Source organism: Physella acuta, unplaced genomic scaffold (assembly GCF_028476545.2).
Source record: "Physella acuta isolate Inbredline_101_S28 unplaced genomic scaffold, ASM2847654v3 ptg000590l, whole genome shotgun sequence".
NCBI lineage: Eukaryota > Metazoa > Mollusca > Gastropoda > Physidae > Physella > Physella acuta.
In genome coordinates, this window is record NW_026732109.1 from 565,007 (window position 1) to 587,074 (window position 22,068).

The 22,068-nt window shown below is 35.3% G+C and overlaps 1 protein-coding gene across 1 annotated transcript; it reads right to left on the minus strand.

Annotated features, from left to right (window-relative positions):
* Positions 1-11,075: 11,075 nt before the first annotated feature.
* On the minus strand, positions 11,076-21,617 carry LOC131947242 (mucin-2-like). Its single transcript, XM_059308389.1, has 12 exons — positions 21,576-21,617; positions 21,269-21,341; positions 19,699-20,346; positions 17,200-18,552; positions 16,563-16,652; positions 15,945-16,028; positions 15,620-15,721; positions 14,284-14,385; positions 13,564-13,647; positions 13,204-13,296; positions 11,653-11,739; positions 11,076-11,291 (listed from the first exon to the last, which is right to left on the minus strand). The coding sequence occupies exons 2-12, from the start codon at positions 21,333-21,335 to the stop codon at positions 11,287-11,289; spliced, it is 2,715 nt and encodes a 904-aa protein (XP_059164372.1). The 5' UTR covers positions 21,336-21,341; positions 21,576-21,617; the 3' UTR covers positions 11,076-11,286.
* Between the last annotated feature and the right edge of the window lie 451 nt (positions 21,618-22,068).

Consider the following 22,068-nt stretch of genomic DNA (forward strand, 5'->3'; position numbering starts at 1 on the left):
TGATAGTTTAACGTGGCGTGGTATATTGCTATGTAATTTTAACGGGCTCAGAGTTTAACAACATATTGCAATGATAGTTTAACGTGGCGTGGTATATTGCTATGTAATTTTAACGGGCTCAGAGTTTAACAACATATTGCAATGATAGTTTAACGTGGCGTGGTATATTGCTATGTAAGTTGAACGGGCTCAGAGTTTAACAACATATTGCAATGATAGTTTAACGTGACGTGGTATATTGCTGTGTAAGTTTAACAGGCTCAGAGTTTAACAACATATTGCAATGATAGTTTAACGTGACGTGGTATATTGCTGTGTAAGTTTAACAGGCTCAGAGTTTAACAACATATTGCAATGATAGTTTAACGTGGCGTGGTATATTGCTGTGTAAGTTTAACAGGCTCAGAGTTTAACAACATATTGCAATGATAGTTTAACGTGGCGTGGTATATTGCTATGTAATTTTAACGGGCTCAGAGTTTAACAACATATTGCAATGATAGTTTAACGTGGCGTGGTATATTGCTGTGTAAGTTTAACAGGCTCAGAGTTTAACAACATATTGCAATGATAGTTTAACGTGGCGTGGTATATTGCTATGTAATTTTAACGGGCTCAGAGTTTAACAACATATTGCAATGATAGTTTAACGTGGCGTGGTATATTGCTGTGTAAGTTTAACAGGCTCAGAGTTTAACAACATATTGCAATGATAGTTTAACGTGGCGTGGTATATTGCTGTGTAAGTTTAACAGGCTCAGAGTTTAACAACATATTGCAATGATAGTTTAACGTGGCGTGGTATATTGCTATGTAATTTTAACGGGCTCAGAGTTTAACAACATATTGCAATGATAGTTTAACGTGGCGTGGTATATTGCTGTGTAAGTTTAACAGGCTCAGAGTTTAACAACATATTGCAATGATAGTTTAACGTGACGTGGTATATTGCTATGTAATTTTAACGGGCTCAGAGTTTAACAACATATTGCAATGATAGTTTAACGTGGCGTGGTATATTGCTATGTAATTTTAACGGGCTCAGAGTTTAACAACATATTGCAATGATAGTTTAACGTGGCGTGGTATATTGCTATGTAATTTTAACGGGCTCAGAGTTTAACAACATATTGCAATGATAGTTTAACGTGGCGTGGTATATTGCTATGTAATTTTAACGGGCTCAGAGTTTAACAACATATTGCAATGATAGTTTAACGTGGCGTGGTATATTGCTATGTAATTTTAACGGGCTCAGAGTTTAACAACATATTGCAATGATAGTTTAACGTAGCGTGGTATATTGCTATGTAATTTTAACGGGCTCAGAGTTTAACAACATATTGCAATGATAGTTTAACGTGGCGTGGTATATTGCTATGTAAGTTGAACGGGCTCAGAGTTTAACAACATATTGCAATGATAGTTTAACGTGACGTGGTATATTGCTATGTAATTTTAACGGGCTCAGAGTTTAACAACATATTGCAATGATAGTTTAACGTGGCGTGGTATGTTGCTATGTAATTTGAACGGGCTCAGAGTTTAACAACATATTGCAATGATAGTTTAACGTGGCGTGGTATGTTGCTATGTAATTTTAACGGGCTCAGAGTTTAACAACATATTGCAATGATAGTTTAACGTGGCGTGGTATGTTGCTATGTAATTTTAACGGGCTCAGAGTTTAACAACATATTGCAATGATAGTTTAACCTGGCGTGGTAGATTGCTATGTAATTTTAACGGGCTCAGAGTTTAACAACATATTGCAATAATAGTTTAACGTGACGTGGTATATTGCTATGTAAGTTGAACGGGCTCAGAGTTTAACAACATATTGCAATAATAGTTTAACGTGACGTGGTATATTGCTATGTAAGTTGAACGGGCTCAGAGTTTAACAACATATTGCAATGATAGTTTAACGTGACGTGGTATATTGCTATGTAAGTTGAACGGGCTCAGAGTTTAACAACATATTGCAATAATAGTTTAACGTGACGTGGTATATTGCTATGAAAGTTGAACGGGCTCAGAGTTTAACAACATATTGCAATAATAGTTTAACGTGACGTGGTATATTGCTATGTAAGTTGAACGGGCTCAGAGTTTAACAACATATTGCAATGATAGTTTAACGTGACGTGGTATATTGCTATGTAAGTTGAACGGGCTCAGAGTTTAACAACATATTGCAATAATAGTTTAACGTGACGTGGTATATTGCTATGTAAGTTGAACGGGCTCAGAGTTTAACAACATATTGCAATAATAGTTTAACGTGACGTGGTATATTGCTATGTAAGTTGAACGGGCTCAGAGTTTAACAACATATTGCAATGATAGTTTAACGTGGCGTGGTATATTGTTATGTAAGTTGAACGGGCTGATAGTTTAACTGCAAACCCGAAAGCCCACGCAGCTTTGAATGGTAATTGTCTCACGTTAGGAGAAAAAACTCTAAAGTCAAATACAGCCTCCTTGTAGTTCGTTCTTCAAGGGACAAAGGCTATCGAAACAAATTCAAAAAGAAAAGCTGGCTGAAAACTGAGTTAAAGACCTATAAGACGCATAATTTTTTTTCATGTAATAATTGTGTTTGAGGAACAGTCCGGCCAACATCACAATTAAGAACAAATAAGTAAGCAGTCGTATTCAAAACTAATAATCGCTATCACAATTTTACAAAAGCCTGTTATCTAGCACTTAATGGAGTTTAACCTTCCACTAAAGACCACCTTGAGTTCAGTCCAAGTTCATCATACTCTAGCTGAATTGACAATATGACATAGCGACTATGTTATCCCTAGCTTCAGTGTTAATATCATAGTAGCTACAATGTTAACATTGTGTAGTTGCAATGTTAACATTACTTTAGCGGAAGTGTCAACAAAAGTGTAGTAACTATTGTAACATAACATGAATGGTATTCTAAATACTCCCATGTTAACAATGTTAACAACTAAACTACCGCAATGTTAACATTACTTTAGCAGTAAGGTTACGTTTGAACATAACACGCAACATGCAGATTACTTCGGATGTATAATATATTATTCTGCTGTCGCGTTCAACAGCACACAAGTGCAGCAAGGCGGCAAATGATCAATGTTTATAAATAATTTATAAAGGAAAACATTTTTTTTTGTATTGAACTGCAACACATTGTAAAAGATAACTGAACACTAACAGACACATCATCATTTACACCTGTCTTTTCTTTGCGGTTCTCTTTACAAATATCATGTCAACATCACACCATTTACAACTCACATTTACAGTCAACAAACCAAGTATTTACACTAACATCGTCATCAAAATTACCATAAATTTACATAGAATTTCTCCATTTGAGGTAAGTGGAAATTATATGTATATGCAACACAAAACGGTTCATTTACATATTCAAAATATTGTCTATTTGTGTATGCTTCAGACAAGTCCTATGAGGGCGCAACTGATGTTGGTATAACAATGCGCTAGGGATGATATTGGTGTAACAATGGGATGATGATGGTATTGGTGTAGCAATGCGATGATGATGGTATTGGTGTAACAATGCGATGATGATGGTATTGGTGTAGCAATGCGATGATAATGGTATTGGTGTAGCAATGCGATGATGATGGGATTGGTCTAACAATGTGATGGTAGAGCTGATGGTGCTGGTGTAACAATATTTTTGGTGCTGGGGTAGGTATTGGTCTAATAATGCGATGTTTGTGCTGATAATGTTGTTCTGACAATATTGAAGTTGATGGTATAAATCTAGAAATGTGATGGTGATATAATTATGTCATCTAGAAGTTACTGGTGTTTAGTACTTTGCCTACCAGCCTTTAGTTTGCCCGACTAGTGCCTGGATCATCACCTACTGTGGTGAGGTGAACTGTGAAGATGTGAAAGTAAGCTCTAAAAATAGCTTGTACTGTCCATATTGTGTTGTGAGATTGTGGGATGGTGTAAAACTGAACGAGTTGAGAAAGAGAAGCGACTGAGCTGATGTTCATGTTAGCTAACAACTAAATATACGGAAGTAAAACATCTCAGTGACCGTACTTGTATGAGACATGGCACGCGAAAAAGTGAGGGAGGACAGGCTAAATTGTTAAAAAGTGGTCTGATTTTTCAGATTTTTTATGAGGGCATCGAGACCCCGAGTATCAATGGTTGTTGTTAAGTACACACAAGCAACGATCTCCCAACCCCTTCTTTAAATTTAGTATATGATAAAATGTATTTTTACTGATTCAATGATTTATTCCGGTCTAAAAATGTGTTATCTGAATCGGCTGCTTAACGAGATAGGACTTTCTATTTTTATACTGCCAATATAATGTTTATAAGAGAAGTAAACGATTTATTCAGTGTACTAGTGTTTTAAATATGAATGAACTAAAACTTATAATTTTGAATTGCTATTGTTTATTAATTCCAATCAGTCATACCTATTAATTCATATCAATATTTTTACTCCGATTTTCACTTGTAACTGCCTTTGTTTTTCGTCTCGATCGCCACAATTTTAAATTGGATCAAACATGTTTTTATTTGGATCAATCTCGTTATAATTTGGAACAACTATGTTTAATGTGCTACCACCATGTTTTATGTGTCATGTTTTATGTGCCACCACCATGTTTTATGTGCCACCACCGTGTTTTATGTGCAATGTTTTATGTGCGATCATCATGTTTTATGTGCCACCACCGTGTTTTATGTGCCACCACCATGTTTTATGTGCCACCATCATGTTTCATGTGCCACCACAATGTTTTATGTGCGATCATCATGTTTTATGTGTCACCACCATGTTTTATGTGCCACCACCATGTTTTATGTGCCACTACCATGTTTTATGTGCCACCACCGTGTTTTATGTGCCATGTTTTATGTGCGATCGTCATGTTTTATGTGCCACCACCGTGTTTTATGTGCCACCACCATGTTTTATGTGCCACCACCATGTTTTATGTGCCACCACCGTGTTTTATGTGCCATGTTTTATGTGCGATCGTCATGTTTTATGTGCCACCACCGTGTTTTATGTGCCACCACCATGTTTTATGTGCCACCATCATGTTTTATGTGCCACCACCGTGTTTTATGTGCCATGTTTTGTGTGCGATCATCATTTTTTATGTGCCACCACCGTGTTTTATGCGCCACCACCATGTTTTATGCGCCACCACCTTGTTTTATGTGACACCATCATGTTTTATGTGCCATGTTTTATGTGCCACCACCATGTTTTATGTGCCACCACCGTGTTTTATGTGCTACCACTGTTTTAAGTTATATCCATAAATGTGTTTAATTTCGCATCCACAACGCTATAATACTTATGTACCATCTTTTAACGCGAATCCACCATGTTATAACTTGGATCCACCAACACCTATACTACCTATTGACCAAGGTTCTAGAGTCTAGGATCTGGATGTAACATGCAGTCGACCCACCTGTGTACATCATCTCCTCAATCAACAAAATACATTTCCAAATGCATACAATATTTTACAGCTTATCTTTATTCATTCATCTTTGTAATTAGATATCTGATCTCGTTGATACATTATGCCTTTCTTCAAGGCTATCTGTAGCAAATTAACTATTTAGCATCCATACTTTCAAAGTGATTAGTTATGCAAATTATGTTAATAAAGAGATGAAAGGCACTTGATTAGAATGTATTACCCTTGTCATGTGCCGACATAGACATGGCATTACATTCATGTTTGTATTGTAAATGTTGATGTTAATATTCCAGAAATGTTCATGTATTTAATGAATAATCAGTTGCGTTAATTGGTCATAACATGCAACTATATAAACCAGTTGAGAAGAATTGAGGAAATATTAAGCTGTGTTGTAGGAAATATCTTCAAATCAGGTCATAAATAAAGGTAAATGTAAGACAATTAATTAATTAGCTCTAATGGTTGGTATGATCAACTAACTTTTTTTCCTTTAACTTTAACGAATTTTAATTTTTTTAGTCAAGTTCTCGTTTAAATTTACAGTCTAGACACAAGTAATTCTTTTATTTGCATGCATTTAACAATTGTAGAACAACTCTATAAATGTAAAGAAAATAAAGGTCTAAGATGTATACCTAATACCTGATGGTTTATTTATATATAATTATATTTATATAAAGATGTATATAGAGACAGCGGGTCGTAGCATTGTTGTATCAAGATATTACAATATAACGTTTTAGTCATGGAGTCACCCTTCCTTGTCAATATACACATAAATGGGTTTTTAGCTCAACATTAATTAAACTGGATAAAGCATTGTTTTTCCTGTATACATATCCTTGGTTAGACATTTAAATGGTGTCGTCTCTCTCGCAATCCGCCTTCCTCCTCTTTTGACGCCTCTGATAGTTGCTTTATGTTATAGAGTATCTGTCTTCCCTTAGGATGCGCCTAATCACGTCAATGAGTCTATACGGCTTGACGATACTACTGGCATACAGTGTTACCATCGCCTGGACTGGTCAGTTTAAATTTATTTATAACTACTCAGCTGTCTTTACTGTAACGTTAAATTGGTTTTAGCTTTATGAGATTTATTAACAATGGGTTTTGACAAGGTTTCGAAAAAACTATCATCTCTATTAAATGTGTATTTATACACAAACTAGTTTTAGGAAGCTGATCATAATTATTAATGAAATATGTTCCATGGTGCCTCAGCTGATCCCCCACCTGCAGCAATCAAATGTCCAGAGAACACCCAGCTTGATGTTATCTTTGTCCTGGACTCCTCTGTCAGCATGGGCAAGTCCAACTGGACACGAGAGCTGCAGTTTGCTGTGGATGTGGTCAAGCAGTTCAAGCTCGGGCCCAACGATGCCAGGTTTGGGGCCGTCTCCTTTAGCTACACACCCTTTAAGCTGTTTGATCTCAAGACCTACTCAGATTACTCCTCAATCCAAAAGGTCAAAACATCAACTTAGTGTTTATGTTTTAGTATTTTATATTTAGTTTTCTTTGTATTTATCGTTTGTATAACTTCGTTGCCTATATAACACAGTTTTTTTTTAAATTTCCTGAAACTGTCAACTACAGTTTAATTTTTGATTCATAGATTGAGACGTTCGTACACTAAATTACATAATATAGAATAATTTAATAATACACTAAATTTAATGTCTGATTTCAAACTTTGAAGGCGTTGAAAGGAGCAAAGTATTTGAACGCCCACACATTCACTAACAAAGCCCTCCAGTCTGTGATGGACTGGAAGATGTTCGACGAGGCGAACGGTGGACGGGCATCAGCACAGGACGTTGTTGTTTTAATCACTGACGGAGGCTCCAACTGGCCAGAGAAAAGTAGGTGAAGCAGAAGAGAACAGTTTCTTAGTGTCCGTTGCTCATGCTACTTTTCTTTATATATTAAGTATTAAATACCATCTATGAGTTGTAATCTAGATCACATTTAAAACACTATTTGAAAACTAAATGTATCTGAATACAATAATTGGGCATACGAACTCGTTTGAGAGTGATAAAGGGAAAATTAGTAGAATGGTTATTAATATTGCCTATTTATCTCGGTGTTTATTAATTTTAATCAAACGATATTTTTGATGTTTTAAGTTAAGTAAAGGTAAGAACATTGAGTATGTGATCATGTTGCCTTAAATTGCAGTATAACAATAAAATCTTTAATTCACCGAATTGCGGTAAATTTAATCACGTTACAAAGATGTTATGCAACCCAAATTGCCCTTATTCGTAATCCGCCTACTTTATTTGATTTTAAGTTGCAACAACAAATAATCATAGAGCAAGCACCAACTATTTATAAATATCACGATACAAGCTTAACTACGTTCTAGGTTTGGAGCTATGCCGGTCATTGTGGCTGTTTATGTAAAGATGAATGTGTTTTTAATGGGGATACTTAATCCGGGTGTTTATGTCATTGGGTATTATCAAGGTTTTTTTTTACCGCAAGCCCTAAATTTTGCACGTAAAGGACAAGGCTAGAAATAAAGAAATTAAAACAAACATACTTATATTATTAAAAAATGAATACAAACAGCCAAAGCAACAGCTGATTTGCTAAAGAGTCAGAATGTCAGGATTATAGCTGTGGGTATTGGCAGCGAGGTCGTCAAACAGGAGCTCTTGGACGTCGCCTCATCTCCCGGAGAAGTTATCCTGGCTGACAGTTTTGATGCTTTGGCGTACATCAAGAATCAACTGGTCAGCCGAACGTGTGAAGGTAACATTTTCTTTAACACAAAGTCACTTGCTAATTTAGGTGTTTTTTTAGTTTCCAATGTGTAAAGTTATCGTAGTTGAAAACGTAAGAACCATGTTATAAATAACTGCTGTATATTAAAACATTAGCAAAAGATTTAATTAGCTTTTTAACAAACTCTTTACTCACTTTACTCACTTTTAAATGTTATCATCAACTATAAACAATTTTTTGAGGCTTCAATTTGTTTTAGAACTTTTTTTTTATGAATTACATGATTTGTAGGCTCATCTTGTTAGTAGCCTACTAGATAAAAAATTGCCTCAATAAGTTATGTCATTTTATTTTTAACATTAAGAAAAAGTCATGTTTTCTAAAGCATTTTTTTAAAGTACTGGTTTGTTTTTCCCTGGACAGCATCAAATGATGAGCCTTGTGATCCAGTCGATAACACAGTAACAGTTCCAAGTGGGTATATCAGACATAGTATAGCTAATAGTGCATTAACAGACGCCGTTGTTTAAGAAAAGTTTTATTTTATCTCGATGGTAAGTGCATAACGTCAGGGTACTGACCGAAATGATTTCCCCAAAGAACCCACAGGTCCCCCTGAAGAACCCCTCAAGTGCCCAAGTAACACGCTCGCTGACATCATCTTCGTCATGGACTCTTCAAAAAGTCTAGGGCTGGAGAACTGGAAGAAACTGCTGCACTTTGTAGAGAACATCACCAGGCTGTTCACCATTGGCCCCACTGACGTGCGATTTGGTGCCGTGTCCTACAGCTATAGCACCAGATGGCTGTTTGACTTAAACACGTACAGTGACCAGGAGTCTCTGGCCAAAGTAAGTGGTTTCTATCACGCAGATGGTATGTGTAATATATGCGCAGTCAGGTACTAGGGTGGTGAGTTTGCAGGGCAAGCATATGGAAAAACAAATTAAAAAGTTAACCAGTTAGCCATTAACCAATAAAACCTACACATTTTACATATATTTAGATTTCTTATTATAATTACGAACGAATTATTATGAAAATAATGCCAAAACGCAATAAGGAACATATATATATATATAAATAAAGACACAATCACTGTGAGCAGAGTCTCCAAAAAGCTGTGTATCTAAACGCCCACACCGCCACTGCAGAAGCTTTGGACTACGTGAGGAACAACGGGATGTTCAGCGAGGCTAAAGGGGGGAGAAAGGACGCCAAAGACTTTGTGATTCTCATCACAGACGGCATCTCAAGGAGCCCAAATAAAAGTTAGTTATGCTATACACGTTTTAATCACACTAGGGGACTGTAGTGTGATTCACACATAGTGCACATCGTTTAGCTGCACACCTTTTTGTGTGCCTCGGGTTGGGTTTTACGCAGAGTAGGTTTGGGGTGAATTTTAAAATATTTTTAGTTGACTGAGGGCACGCTATACTCCGGAATAGATCAATAGTAAAGTACACTTTAAGTCTGATCGTCCATGTGGGAGGTGAAGTAGAGTTCGCCTGTTTGTGTATTCTCTGCATATATAGGGATAAGTCGGTCAGCATTTGCCCAACACCTTTATTTTCCCTAACGTGGGTCAGGTATCTGATAAAGCTGGGTGGACTCATGATGTTCCGACCTCGAGACTTTCAGGTCAACATTCGCACGCTCTACCATTCGACCATGCTACCCCACTGATCTTGAACAGATAAACATGTCAGTTTATAAAACTGGTGTAGGGGTCGGCGTGCTCTGGTCGGTTAAGCTTATGGTTGCTGAACCGAAAATACCAGAGTTCAAACCCTCGGGCAGAGGAGGGTCGATAGCTTGGAAAGCAGATCATATAGGAGCAAGACTCAAAATTTAATACCATTTTGTCTTGTACTTTCTTATTGGTTGGACAAAGGCTATGGAAGAAACTGCAAAAAGAAAATCAAACTGAAATCGGAGTCTACGGCCTATATGGCGCATAACAAGTTGACACGTAATATTGTTGGAGTGAATCCCTTCCAACATGATAAATAATATAGAAAAAGTTGAAGAAAGCTACTGTCTCACGCACGTCTAAAAGTTAATCTAAATTTCATAGGTCGATCTCTCTAGTTGGTCCCTACTTGATTGTGTTTTTAATGAGGGTCTCTACATCTCACCAAACTATTCACCACAATACCTTCGGCAACCAGAATTACACTTAGTAATATTCCTCTAAATTTGAATTTACCATCATCTTATTACATTCAGTGTCGTCTTCTCTACCCTCCCCATCCCTCCCCCTTCAGCTGTGGCAGCGGCTAACGAACTAAAGAAACTTGGCGTAGAGCTCATCGCCGTGGGTATTGTGGGCAAGGAGAACGAGATCTCGTACCAGGAGCTCCGAGACGTGGCCAGCAGTTATGACGGGATTATCCTGGCGTTTGATTTTGACACGCTCGGCTACATAGAGCAGAAGATTGTTGAAAACACCTGCAGTATGTAAACCTAGCGCATACACACACATATATGTATATATATATATATATATATATATATATATATATATATATATATATATATATATATATATATATATAGGGCCTATATATTTATAGATATAGGTATAGATATAAGTATACATGCATATATTTACATTAGCGTTTAACCATGTGTGTGTGTGTGTGTGTGTGCAATGACACTCTACAAACCAAATAGAAATGCCCTGCTAACATTTTTTTTTTACAAAAAACAGGTACAACGTACAAATAAACCAAAGAAAATAACCACTTTCGGAGAGACTTGTTAGATTAATTTCTTTGATTTCATTACTAATTAAAGAGCAATAATAAACGTCACAAAAACAATTTCTGTTGACAACTGATTTCTGTAATTTATTTGAATTTAAAAGCATCTACGCTATTTGTTTACTCAATGGATTTAATCATACAGTTTTAGTAGAGCTTGCAAGTCGTTCATCATCAGATAAAGGAAAGGCTGAAAAAATGTATTGACGTTATAGAAAGATTTGTTAAATATGTATCACCAATACTTCAGTCACAATGTAGTTCCTGCATACTTTGGTATTTCAATCCTTGGCAGATGTTCAGCCTGCAATAGTAATGACATATTTATTTTAATGATTTTTCTTCTTCTTCTGCGTTCTTAAATTAGTTTATGGTGGAGGATTTAAGGGGGTAGGCTTCTGTAAAAAAACAAAAACCTTTTTAATACTCGTTAGGAAACAATTGTTTCTCTTTGGTTTTTTAAGTGCATCTGCGTGTGTTTCCACTAAAAAAAATTGGTAACTATGACAACGGCGGCCATCTTGAAAAACTAACCCCTTCGTTGATTTTCCACCATTTATAAAATATTATATATACCTCAAGGCTCAAGAACATTTAATAGTGAGCAATATGCATTTCTAGTCTAGATGCGTCTGGTTACCGACCAAAACATAACATGTTCTTACTTGATTCATTGGGATCTACTGTAAAGGCAAATCCAGTAGGGGTTTCCGTTGTGCCTTCTATTTCAGCTTGCGTTGTTGTCTCGTCATCTTAATGTTCAAATAATAATTGAAAATGTCATTCGAAGCTAAAATGTTTATTAATTTTCAAACAACAATTGAAAATGTCATTCGAAACTAAAATGTTTATTAATTTTCAAACAATAATTGAAAATGTCATTCGGAGCTAAAATGTTCCTCTTATTTTTAAACAGTGTTTAAAATGATTGCAAAGTTTTCGATTGAGAGGTGTAAAATCAATGTAAACAAATACGAAATAGCTGCAGTCAATGTAGTTATAAAGACACTTAAAGTATATTTGTCAGCACATTTGCTTCTGGCATACACGTATGTTCGTCATACACAGCTTTTAAGCTACTATATAGAAAACAAGCGAAATATATTAGGAGGTTTTTATCAATTTGTTACTAATTCTATATTCTTAGACGTGTGCCCTTGTTATCTGAAACTGAGTTATTTAAGTGTAAACAATGCCTGCGCTTGGATATTTATCAGGGCACTGGTTTGCCTACACTACCGTCCTGCACGCCCTTGGCGTGCTTTAGGAAAGACTTGAGTATAAGTTAATCACTCTCCGTAATAGTGAGAAAGAACATACATCATCGACCGCCTATGTGTCCGGGATGTAGTGAGGCGCTCTTGGGAACCTCCAATTTACGCTACCGCAGGGACGCCGCGTACGGTCCATGATTCAGTTTAATCATCGAATGCCGTGTGCCATCGTGTCAATTTTGTAAGGTGCTCCTTAAAACTAACGTATGACCCATAGTTCTCACAGGGTAGAGCAGGCAGCCAAATCACACCCCGCCGGTATGCCGGCTGACGCGCCTGATTTTGTTTAGTGAACTACTCTAATACCCCATCTTATGCATAGTCTATCGCACTGTTTGAAACGAACGTAGTTGCAATAATGCTTACGGGATAGCCCGAGGCGACACATCGCAACCTGACGGGGTGCCGGCGGACGCGTCAGTTTCAATTTAGTTAACGACACTAATTTCACATTTTATCCTTAGTTTATTGCAATGTTTAAAACTAACGTTGGCGCCCTTGTGCTCACTGGAATACTCGAGGTGCCACATTGCATCAAGTCGGGTCGACGGCGGACGCTCCTGTTTATGTTTAGTAAATGCCTCTAATACCCATTGCATGCAGTATATCTCACTGTTTAAGACGAACGCAGGCGCCATAGTGCTCACGGGATAGCTCGGAGCGCCAAATTGCACCCTGCCGATATTGAAATATATTTTTGACACTAAATCCCCCCTAGTGGTATTTTCAACTTCCAAAGTTTCATGGCGTTTGGATTAAAAGTGGAATAATGCACAAAAGACGAACACTCACACACACACTCTTTAACACACTTATGTATATGTATGTAACACACACATACATACACACATATATATATATATATATATATATATATATATATATATATATATATATATATATATATATATATATAAATTAGCTAATATGACAACTTTTTACCACATGGAATTTCAGTTGTAGCAGTCTCCAAAACAAATCCAGTAGGTTTTTCCGTTGTGCCTTCTATTTCACTTTGCGTTGTTGTCTCGTTATCTTAATGTTCAGTTAATAATTGAAAATGTCATTTGGAGCTAAAATGTTCCACCTATTTTGATAGTGTTTAAACTGATTGCTAAGTTTTCGATTGAGAGTTATTAAGTTAATGTAAAAGAAATACAAAATAGCTGCAAGCAATGTAGTCATAAAGACGCACTTAAAGTATATTTTCAGCACATTTTCTTCTGAATATAATTCTATTCGTCATACACAGCATTAAATGTACTATATAAAAAAATTAAGCTGAAATAAAAACGTATTTACCGCATGGAATTTCAGTTGTAGTCTCCAAGCTTAATGTGAAGACTATTCCAGCAGGGTTTTCACTCGGTGGTTTTGTCGGGTTAGCTTAGGGTTCAAACATTAGTAGAGATTGTTATTTGATATATAGATATGCAACGTATTTTATAATTTATAATTTCCTCAAAATTGAACTGAAAAACATTATTTAATGTGATTTAAAAAGTCATTATTAAAATTGTAGAACTTTCAAAGAGTTATTCACAGACGTGAACACCAACATATAAAAAGATATTTTAAAAAGCTGCCTTTAAGTAGATTTAAAAAACATTGTATTTTTATTTCAAGTGCATAGTAAGCACATTTACTTGTAACCCATTTACATATAGTCTCCATACAACATCTAGGCTCTATTCAACATCTAGGCTACATACAACATCTAGACTACATACAACATCTAGGCTACATTCAACATCTAGATTACTTACAAATTTAACATCTAGGCTACATACAACTTCTTGGCTCTTTTTAGCATCTAGGCTACATACACCATGTAGGCTCTATTCAACATCTAGACTACAAACAATATCTAGGCTACATACAACATCTAGGCTCTGTCCAACATCTAGACTACATACAATATCTAGGCTACATTCAACATCCAGACTACATACAACATCTAGATTCTATTCAACATCTAGATTCTATTCAACATCTAGGCTACATTAGAAAACATTTTCTTACTGGGTGGGGTTGGGGTTGTGCTTGGATTGATGCCTGCTGTGAAAATAACTTCAGTAGGGATTGCCTGTGTGCCTTGTACACCAGCCTGAGTCGTTTCGTTGTCTATGGGTTCAACATGTTATAGAAAAAAAGGTATTTTAAATTTCAGCTCGTAAGTTGTTTTTAGTACAAAATTATATCTAAAATATTTGCGGGAAAAAAATGAATGTTTAGCTTAAACTGATACAAAGAAATTATTAAAATTTTATTGCCGGTTTTCAAGACAACAAAATATTTAATTCTAAATATAGAAGATGGAACTGCGTGGGTTTGTGATAGAGTGATCCTCTGTAAGCCAGAAAGTCTCCAGTTTGGGTCACATGTCCTTGTCTGTAGATAATATCCGAGTCTCTACCGAGCTCTGCTGGGTACTTGACTCACGATAAGTTATGACGTCTGGCCGTAGAACTGACCATCTGCTAGGTACTTGACTCACGATAAGTTATGACGTCTGGCCGTAGAGCTGACCATCTGCTAGGTACTTGACTCACGATAAGTTATGACGTCTGGCCGTAGAACTGACCATCTGCTGGGTACTTGACTCACGATAAGTTATGACGTCTGGCCGTAGAACTGACCATCTGCTAGGTACTTGACTCACGATAAGTTATGACCTCTGGCCGTAGAACTGACCATCTGCTGGGTACTTGACTCACGATAAGTTATGACGTCTGGCCGTAGAACTGACCATCTGCTAGGTACTTGACTCACGATAAGTTATGACGTCTGGCCGTAGAACTGACCATCTGCTGGGTACTTGACTCACGATAAGTTATGACGTCTGGCCGTAGAACTGACCATCTGCTAGGTACTTGACTCACGATAAGTTATGACGTCTGGCCGTAGAACTGACCATCTGCTAGGTACTTGACTCACGATAAGTTATGACGTCTGGCCGTAGAACTGACCATCTGCTGGGTACTTGACTCACGATAAGTTATGACGTCTGGCCGTAGAACTGACCATCTGCTAGGTACTTGACTCACGATAAGTTATGACGTCTGGCCGTAGAACTGACCATCTGCTGGGTACTTGACTCACGATATTTAATTACGTTTGACCGTAGAACTGACCAAACTATCCACACATGCAGATAAACCAACATGTATCTGCCTTTTGGACTGTTAGGCCTCATAAGGCAACTCATACACTTAACATGTATAAAAGGATATAAAAATGTACCTTCAAGTTAGCTGAAACTTTTATATTTAATATAGATTTTAATTACATTCACTTTTGACATACGATTCTATTAATTATACACAACAACTAGACTAGTTCAAAAAACATTTATTACCGCATGGAGCCTCCGTTGTCTCTGTATTCAAGCCTACTGTGAAGACCACTCCAGTACGTTTTTCTGTCGTTACTTCTAGGGTAGCTTGGGTTGTTTCGTTATCTTAAGATTAAAATATTAATTATAATTTATATTAGCCACGTATGTTCATTCAATGTAAAGGAATTATTTTAATAGCACGACTTTTAAAAATTAAACATGAAAGTTATAATCTAAATCCAAAACAATACAAGAAAACTGCCTTAAAATTAGACGAAAGAAGTTTTAATTCAAGTTTATTTTAGCTATAATTTAAAAAATTAAGCTGAAATATAAACTTATTTACCACATGGAATTTCAGTTGTAGTCTCCAAGCCTACTGTGAAGACTATTCCAGCAGGGTTTTCATTCGGTGGTTTTGTCGCGTTAGCTTAGGGTTCAAACATTAGTAGAGATTGTTATTTGATATTACTACTTGTAACTTGTTTTATTTTAAAAATCATATCATTTGTTTAAGGAAGCCCACAAGTTTATTAGAATACACTTCCAATGTTTGAATAGATTAGCATTATCAACGTTTCTCGTTCGTGCCGAAAAAAACAAGGGGCAGATGAGGTAGAATTCATCTAATTCAGTGAGCTTGGCATAAGAAGGGGTTTTATGTTCAGGAGTATGTCAAGCTGAATTTATTTGTCAGTGAGTCAGGTGGATTTAGAAACCTGCTACAGACTCAAGTCCAGGATTCAAACTTAAGAAATTTTAGTTAGCGGTCGTAAGCTTCAACAAACGAGATGAGTTAAATCTAAAATGTGTGGTAAACAATATTTGCAATTAAAAAAGTTTGTTAAAAAAGAACAATTTTAAAATTATAAATTATTACAACCACTTTTACATGTAAGTAAAACACATTTTTAGTAGCAATGCATAAGATTTAGAATACCGTTAAAAGAAAACATTATCTTACTGAGTAAACTAGGAGTTGTTTCGGTAACGGGGATATTTGTTGGATTTTCTGTTGTGCCTTCTATTTCAATGGAAGTTGTGTTTTCATTATCTTGGGAATAAAATATCAATTATTTTTTTTTTGGAATTGCTACTTGCAAGTTTTTTATGGTTAAACAGTTAAAAAATATGCCTACAAGTTGTTTTGTTTTTTGTTTGTTTCTTTTTTTTTTCAAAAATCATTTACTGTTTTGACCGATATAAAAAAAAACACTATAGAAATATTTTTTCCAGTTTTTTTTTTTACATTTTATACGGTTGCGGTTTTCATGGCATCCATATGATAAGAAGAGCCCTAATGCATGCAAAAATATTTTCCCTTGGGTACCCTAACTTAGATACACACAAATAAATTAAAAAATGCTTAATGATTAAAAACATTTTTCTCAGTTGTTTTCGGATCCTAATATTATTAATCGATTGTGAAATAAAAGTTTTAGACAGAATAAAGATTATTGTTATTAATTGATCAATAAAATGGTGCTGAATTACGGAAGAAATGTGTAAAGCCATACATTTTGTAATAAAAAGTATTTTAACAGCTTAATTAATTTAGTAAAAAAAAATGCTTTATACAAAATTAATTTTTAAAGTCTTACCAAACGGTGTTTTTGTGGATGTTCCATCAACTTGTGGCTGTGGAGTTGGATTAAAATCTCCATTTTCATAAGTTTCGGGAGTTGAGTTGGGAAGATTATCATTGTTTTCAATAGGTTGGGGGGTTGTGTTGGGGAAGTAGTCCCAATTATCATTAGGTTGTGGGGTTGTGTTGGGAATATTATCATTGTTTTCAATAGGTTGTGGGGTTGCATTGGGAAGATTGTCATTGTTTTCAATAGGTTGGGGGGTTGTGTTGGGGAAGTAGTCTCCATTATCATACTGTTGTGGGGTTGAGTTGGGAATATTATCATTGTTTTCAATAGGTTGTGGGGTTGCATTGGGAAGATTGTCATTGTTTTCAATAGGTTGGGGGGTTGTGTTGGGGAAGTAGTCTCCATTATCATACTGTTGTGGGGTTGAGTTGGGAATATTATCATTGTTTTCAATAGGTTGTGGGGTTGCATTGGGAAGATTGTCATTGTTTTCAATAGGTTGTGGAGTTGCATTAGGAAGATTATCATTGTTTTCAATAGGTTGTGGAGTTGCATTGGGAAGATTATCATTGTTTTCAATAGGTTGTGGATTTGCATTGGGAAGATTGTCATTGTTTTCAATAGGTTGTGGAGTTGCATTGGGAAGATTATCATTGTTTTCAATAGGTTGTGGAGTTGCATTGGGATTTTCATTGTTTTCAATAGGTTGTGGAGTTGCATTGGGATTTTCATTGTTTTCAATAGGTTGTGGAGTTGTATTGGGAAGATTGTCATTGTTTTCAATAGGTTGTGGAGTTGCATTAGGAAGATTATCATTGTTTTCAATAGGTTGTGGAGTTGCATTGGGAATATTATCATTGTTTTCAATAGGTTGTGGGGTTGCATTGGGAAGATTATCATTGTTTTCAATAGGTTGTGGAGTTGCATTGGGAAGATTATCATTGTCTTCAATAAGTTGTGGAGGTGAGTTGGGAATGTTATCATTGTTTTCAATAGGTTGTGGAGGTAAGTTGGGAATATTATCATTGTTTTCAATAGGTTGTGGAGGTAGGTAGGGGATGTAGTTTTTATTTGGAATAGGTTTAGGGGCTGCGTTGGTTGGGTACTTTACTCTGTGTTTGGGGACAGAGTAAGGGAGATACTGTCCGTTCTGTTTATGCTTGTAAATTGTGTTGTCATCCAGTTCTGTACCGCCGTACTTGTATGAGATCCTGGCAGGGTTGTAGCCTACGTTGTGGAATTGTACGGGGGATAACTTGGGATAAAAGACTTTATGTTTAAAGTTGTTCACAGTAGTTTTCCTTGAAGCCATGTGTGGGATGAGCTCAACCACTGAATCCCTTTGTGGCAACACATCAGCTGTTTGAGAAATAAAGAAAAATCTATTATTATTATTCTCATACAAGTTCCTAATCCGATTTTTAAAAGTGAGGTAAAATTAGATGTTTTTTTTTAAATTAGATGATTGGATTCGAATTTAGCATTATGAACTTATGAGTAAAAGAATTAACTTTTCATGCTATTTTAAAAGTTATCGGTCTCTTATAATATTAATGAAAATAGGAAATGTTTTTGCTTAATTTTAAATTTCCCAATTTAAATTAAAGTAGCGTCTGTAGGTTTTGTAACAGTGAACAAATTGTAATGCCATTTTTTCCCCATTTTGTCAGGCAGTAAATACTGAAGTTTCACAGCGAGGAAGAAACGAGCTACTTGAGTAAATAGTTAAAATGGGCGACGAAGATAAATATTTTAAAACGTGCATATTGGATGTCATCGTATGTTGTTTGATACAACTGTTACAAAATGCTTTGTTAAATAAACACGTAATACACAATTTATTATATAATTATATTAATATTTACGAATACATAAAAAAATATTGGTGTGTGGTTGTGCTGTGTGTGTGTATGGTTTAAGTATGTAAGAATTGGAGAGCGGCAGATTCATTATTTTTAAAAAGTAAAAACAAGGACTATGGACAAGGCATTACTGGGACTCTACAGATGCCGTATCAACTAGTCCAGAAAGCAATTTACTGCCATTTAAATTGCCTTTTGTTTGTTTTACCGCGCGCTGGAGAATGGACAGTACGATACTAGCTACTCCATATCAGTCCCAGCTTTCAAGAGGGAAAATGTTTTTTTAATTTATTTTTAAAATTTATTTTTGGGAAACATGTTCCTTAAAACTTGATAATTTTTTCAAAACCTCGTATTTTAAGTAAATGATCTAATTTTGAACAAAAATTATAATTTTCAGCAGTTCAAATAATTAAGTTTATTTTATTTTCGATTGCTCATTGTTGGGTTTACTTTTGTGTAATAATAGATGGAAGGCTGAACCCTTCAATTCAGATTCTACTGTCTCTACCATAGCTACGCCCTGAATCTAAATACTTCCTTGCTTATAGACGATGCCCTTGTGTGTTCACCTCTACGCTACATACTCCCCCTTCACACATATCAACAATGTGTACAAAAAAACGTATTGCTCGTATCTCACCTGAGTCCGTCCACTGATAATGTTTGCGGCCTGATGAAATTCTGTCGTCAGTGTCATCAAATCTCCAGAAAATTCTCGGCTGTTGACTTCTGGGATTTTGCCTCTGCTTGTAAATATTTTTATATAATTTGATGATACCAGGAGAGTAACGTACATTTTCTCGTACATCATAGTCCCCAATGAAACGGTTATTAGATCTAAATTTTCTTCCACCCTTATTACCAAAAAGAAGTTTGAAAAAATCGAAACCAGAATTTTCGCTCGACTTTAGCTTTGTTTCTAAGTTTATGAGCCCTCGTAGGTACCGATCAGCGTCAAAGTCTTCATTATAACCACTGTTATAGCTTGATCTTTGGTTTTCACTTAGCCTTAAAGCTAGTCGTTCAAGGAGCTTAATTATTTCTTTTTTTCTTTCTTCACATGTTGGTCTTCTTGCATTGTAGAGAACGTCTCCGCCAACCAGCACTTCCTCTGGCTCACTGCTCAGGACATACGCGGTGCCGTCCGCCCGCTCCAGGTTATACTCTTCGACTAACCCTATGGCTTCCCCACTATCGGTCTCATCAAAGTTTAGACCGGATACAGGTTCTGTCAAGGAGTAGCCTTCTGGGAAATTTCTGGCTTCTACATCATACCTTTGATTTTGACCTGTTGATTTTATATTATTATGTGTATTCGACACTGAGTAGTTGTCATAATGGGAATAGAATCACTGCTTTTGTAATGCTACAACTCTATTATTTATTGAATAAAATACATTGCTTGTCTGAAGTAATGAAAATTTTAAAAAATATTCAAACGTTTTAAATTTTAAAATATTTAAAGGGGGTAGGCTCCAGATAAAAACAAATACTCATTTAAAACGTTTTATTGATTTAATTGTATATTTTTAAGTTAAGGTACTTAAAGGATTTTTTTTTTCAAAATTCTGTATGGCGAAATTCTATTGAAATTAATGCTAGATTTAATGGTATTTCCCCATATTAAAAAATAAAAAATTGAAAACAATATTTCTAGCGTTTGGTCTGTTACAAAAACTATCCAGCTGATTCTATTAGTGTTAGTACAAGAAGTATCACTGATTATATAGCCGATATATATGTTACTTTATGAAATTTTAGATCTTCATTAAAGGTAGTTTTTCAAAGATGGCCGCCGTTGCCATGGCAACCATATTTTCGGAAGAGTCCCTGGTACATGCAAATATTTTCGATTAAGTACCCTAACTTATACATACACAAATAAATAAAAAAGGTTTATTAATTAAAAAATGTGTTGTTGTTTTTTTCGGAGACTACCTTAAAAACATTTATTGAAGCTCTAAATGTAGTTTTAAAAGATAACTAAGTAATACGAAAAAAAATAAACTAACATATTCTCTAAAGTCTAGAAGCTCCATGTTATACATATTTTAAATTACAAATCTAAAGTATTATAATTAGTTTTTGTTTTTGCAAATGAAATTATTTATCAAATCTAATATATCTAATCAGTATAACTACAAAGAATCATCAATTACAAATCACAATTCTAAAAAGTAAGCCTCAATCAAACGACGGCTTTGACTTACCTAAAAAGTAGCCGAGAATACTCTCAGCACATAACACAACCAAAAACACCAAATACACCGATCTCATCCTGAGCTGTCCGAGAAATGTTGGGGAAATTATTTATCGGGTACATATTACATGTATGCGAATATAGAATCAAACTTCAACAAAAGAGTTAGTAGTTTTAAAAACATTTCAACATGTAAAAATTATAATTCCTCTTTGAACCCTTTATAAAATGTGATTAATGCTTATTTAATGTATTAACGAATTCTTAAATATTATATACTATATGTTGTAATGTGGTAGAAAAATTATGTTGCTTACCCAATGCAAAATTTCCAAATGAAATATTGGTGTATAGTTAGCAAACACATATTTAAAACGTCAACACTCTTTTTATTGCAAATAATGTTCAAATTAACTTTAGCCATCTGTTGTTGCATTTTTGTTTTGTTTTATTAACATGTTCATTATACCATAACTATTGTTTCTGAATTCTCTTTGTCTAATGTTATGGACAAACACTCCATTAATATACACGTTTTGTCACGTACGAATTATTTGGCCACGTGGACGATTTCATAAAATGTAAAAATATTTCTTTTCATGGCGGGTTTTCTACGCTGGGGAAACAACTACTGGAATATATCGGTGTGTCCATATCGTAAAGAAAACACCTCGTTTGATTTTAGGAAAATCTAAAAGTATAAAACTTAATTTTCTTTTTAAGGTTTAGAGTAATTAAGTTTTAGTTTTACCAAGTATAAAATATTATTAATTATATAATTCAAGAGAACAAAATTAAAGATAAAATCGA

Coding starts and splice junctions, on each gene's coding strand:
- LOC131947242 (XM_059308389.1), bottom strand. CDS start 21,335: ATGAGATCGGTGTATTTGGTGTTTTTGGTTGTGTTATGTGCTGAGAGT. Junction 16,029..16,562: donor AACAACTCCTAGTTTACTCA/GTAAGATAATGT, acceptor TTGAACCCTAAG/CTAACGCGACAAAACCACCG. Junction 14,386..15,619: donor GACAACGGAGGCTCCATGCG/GTAATAAATGTT, acceptor TTGAACCCATAG/ACAACGAAACGACTCAGGCT.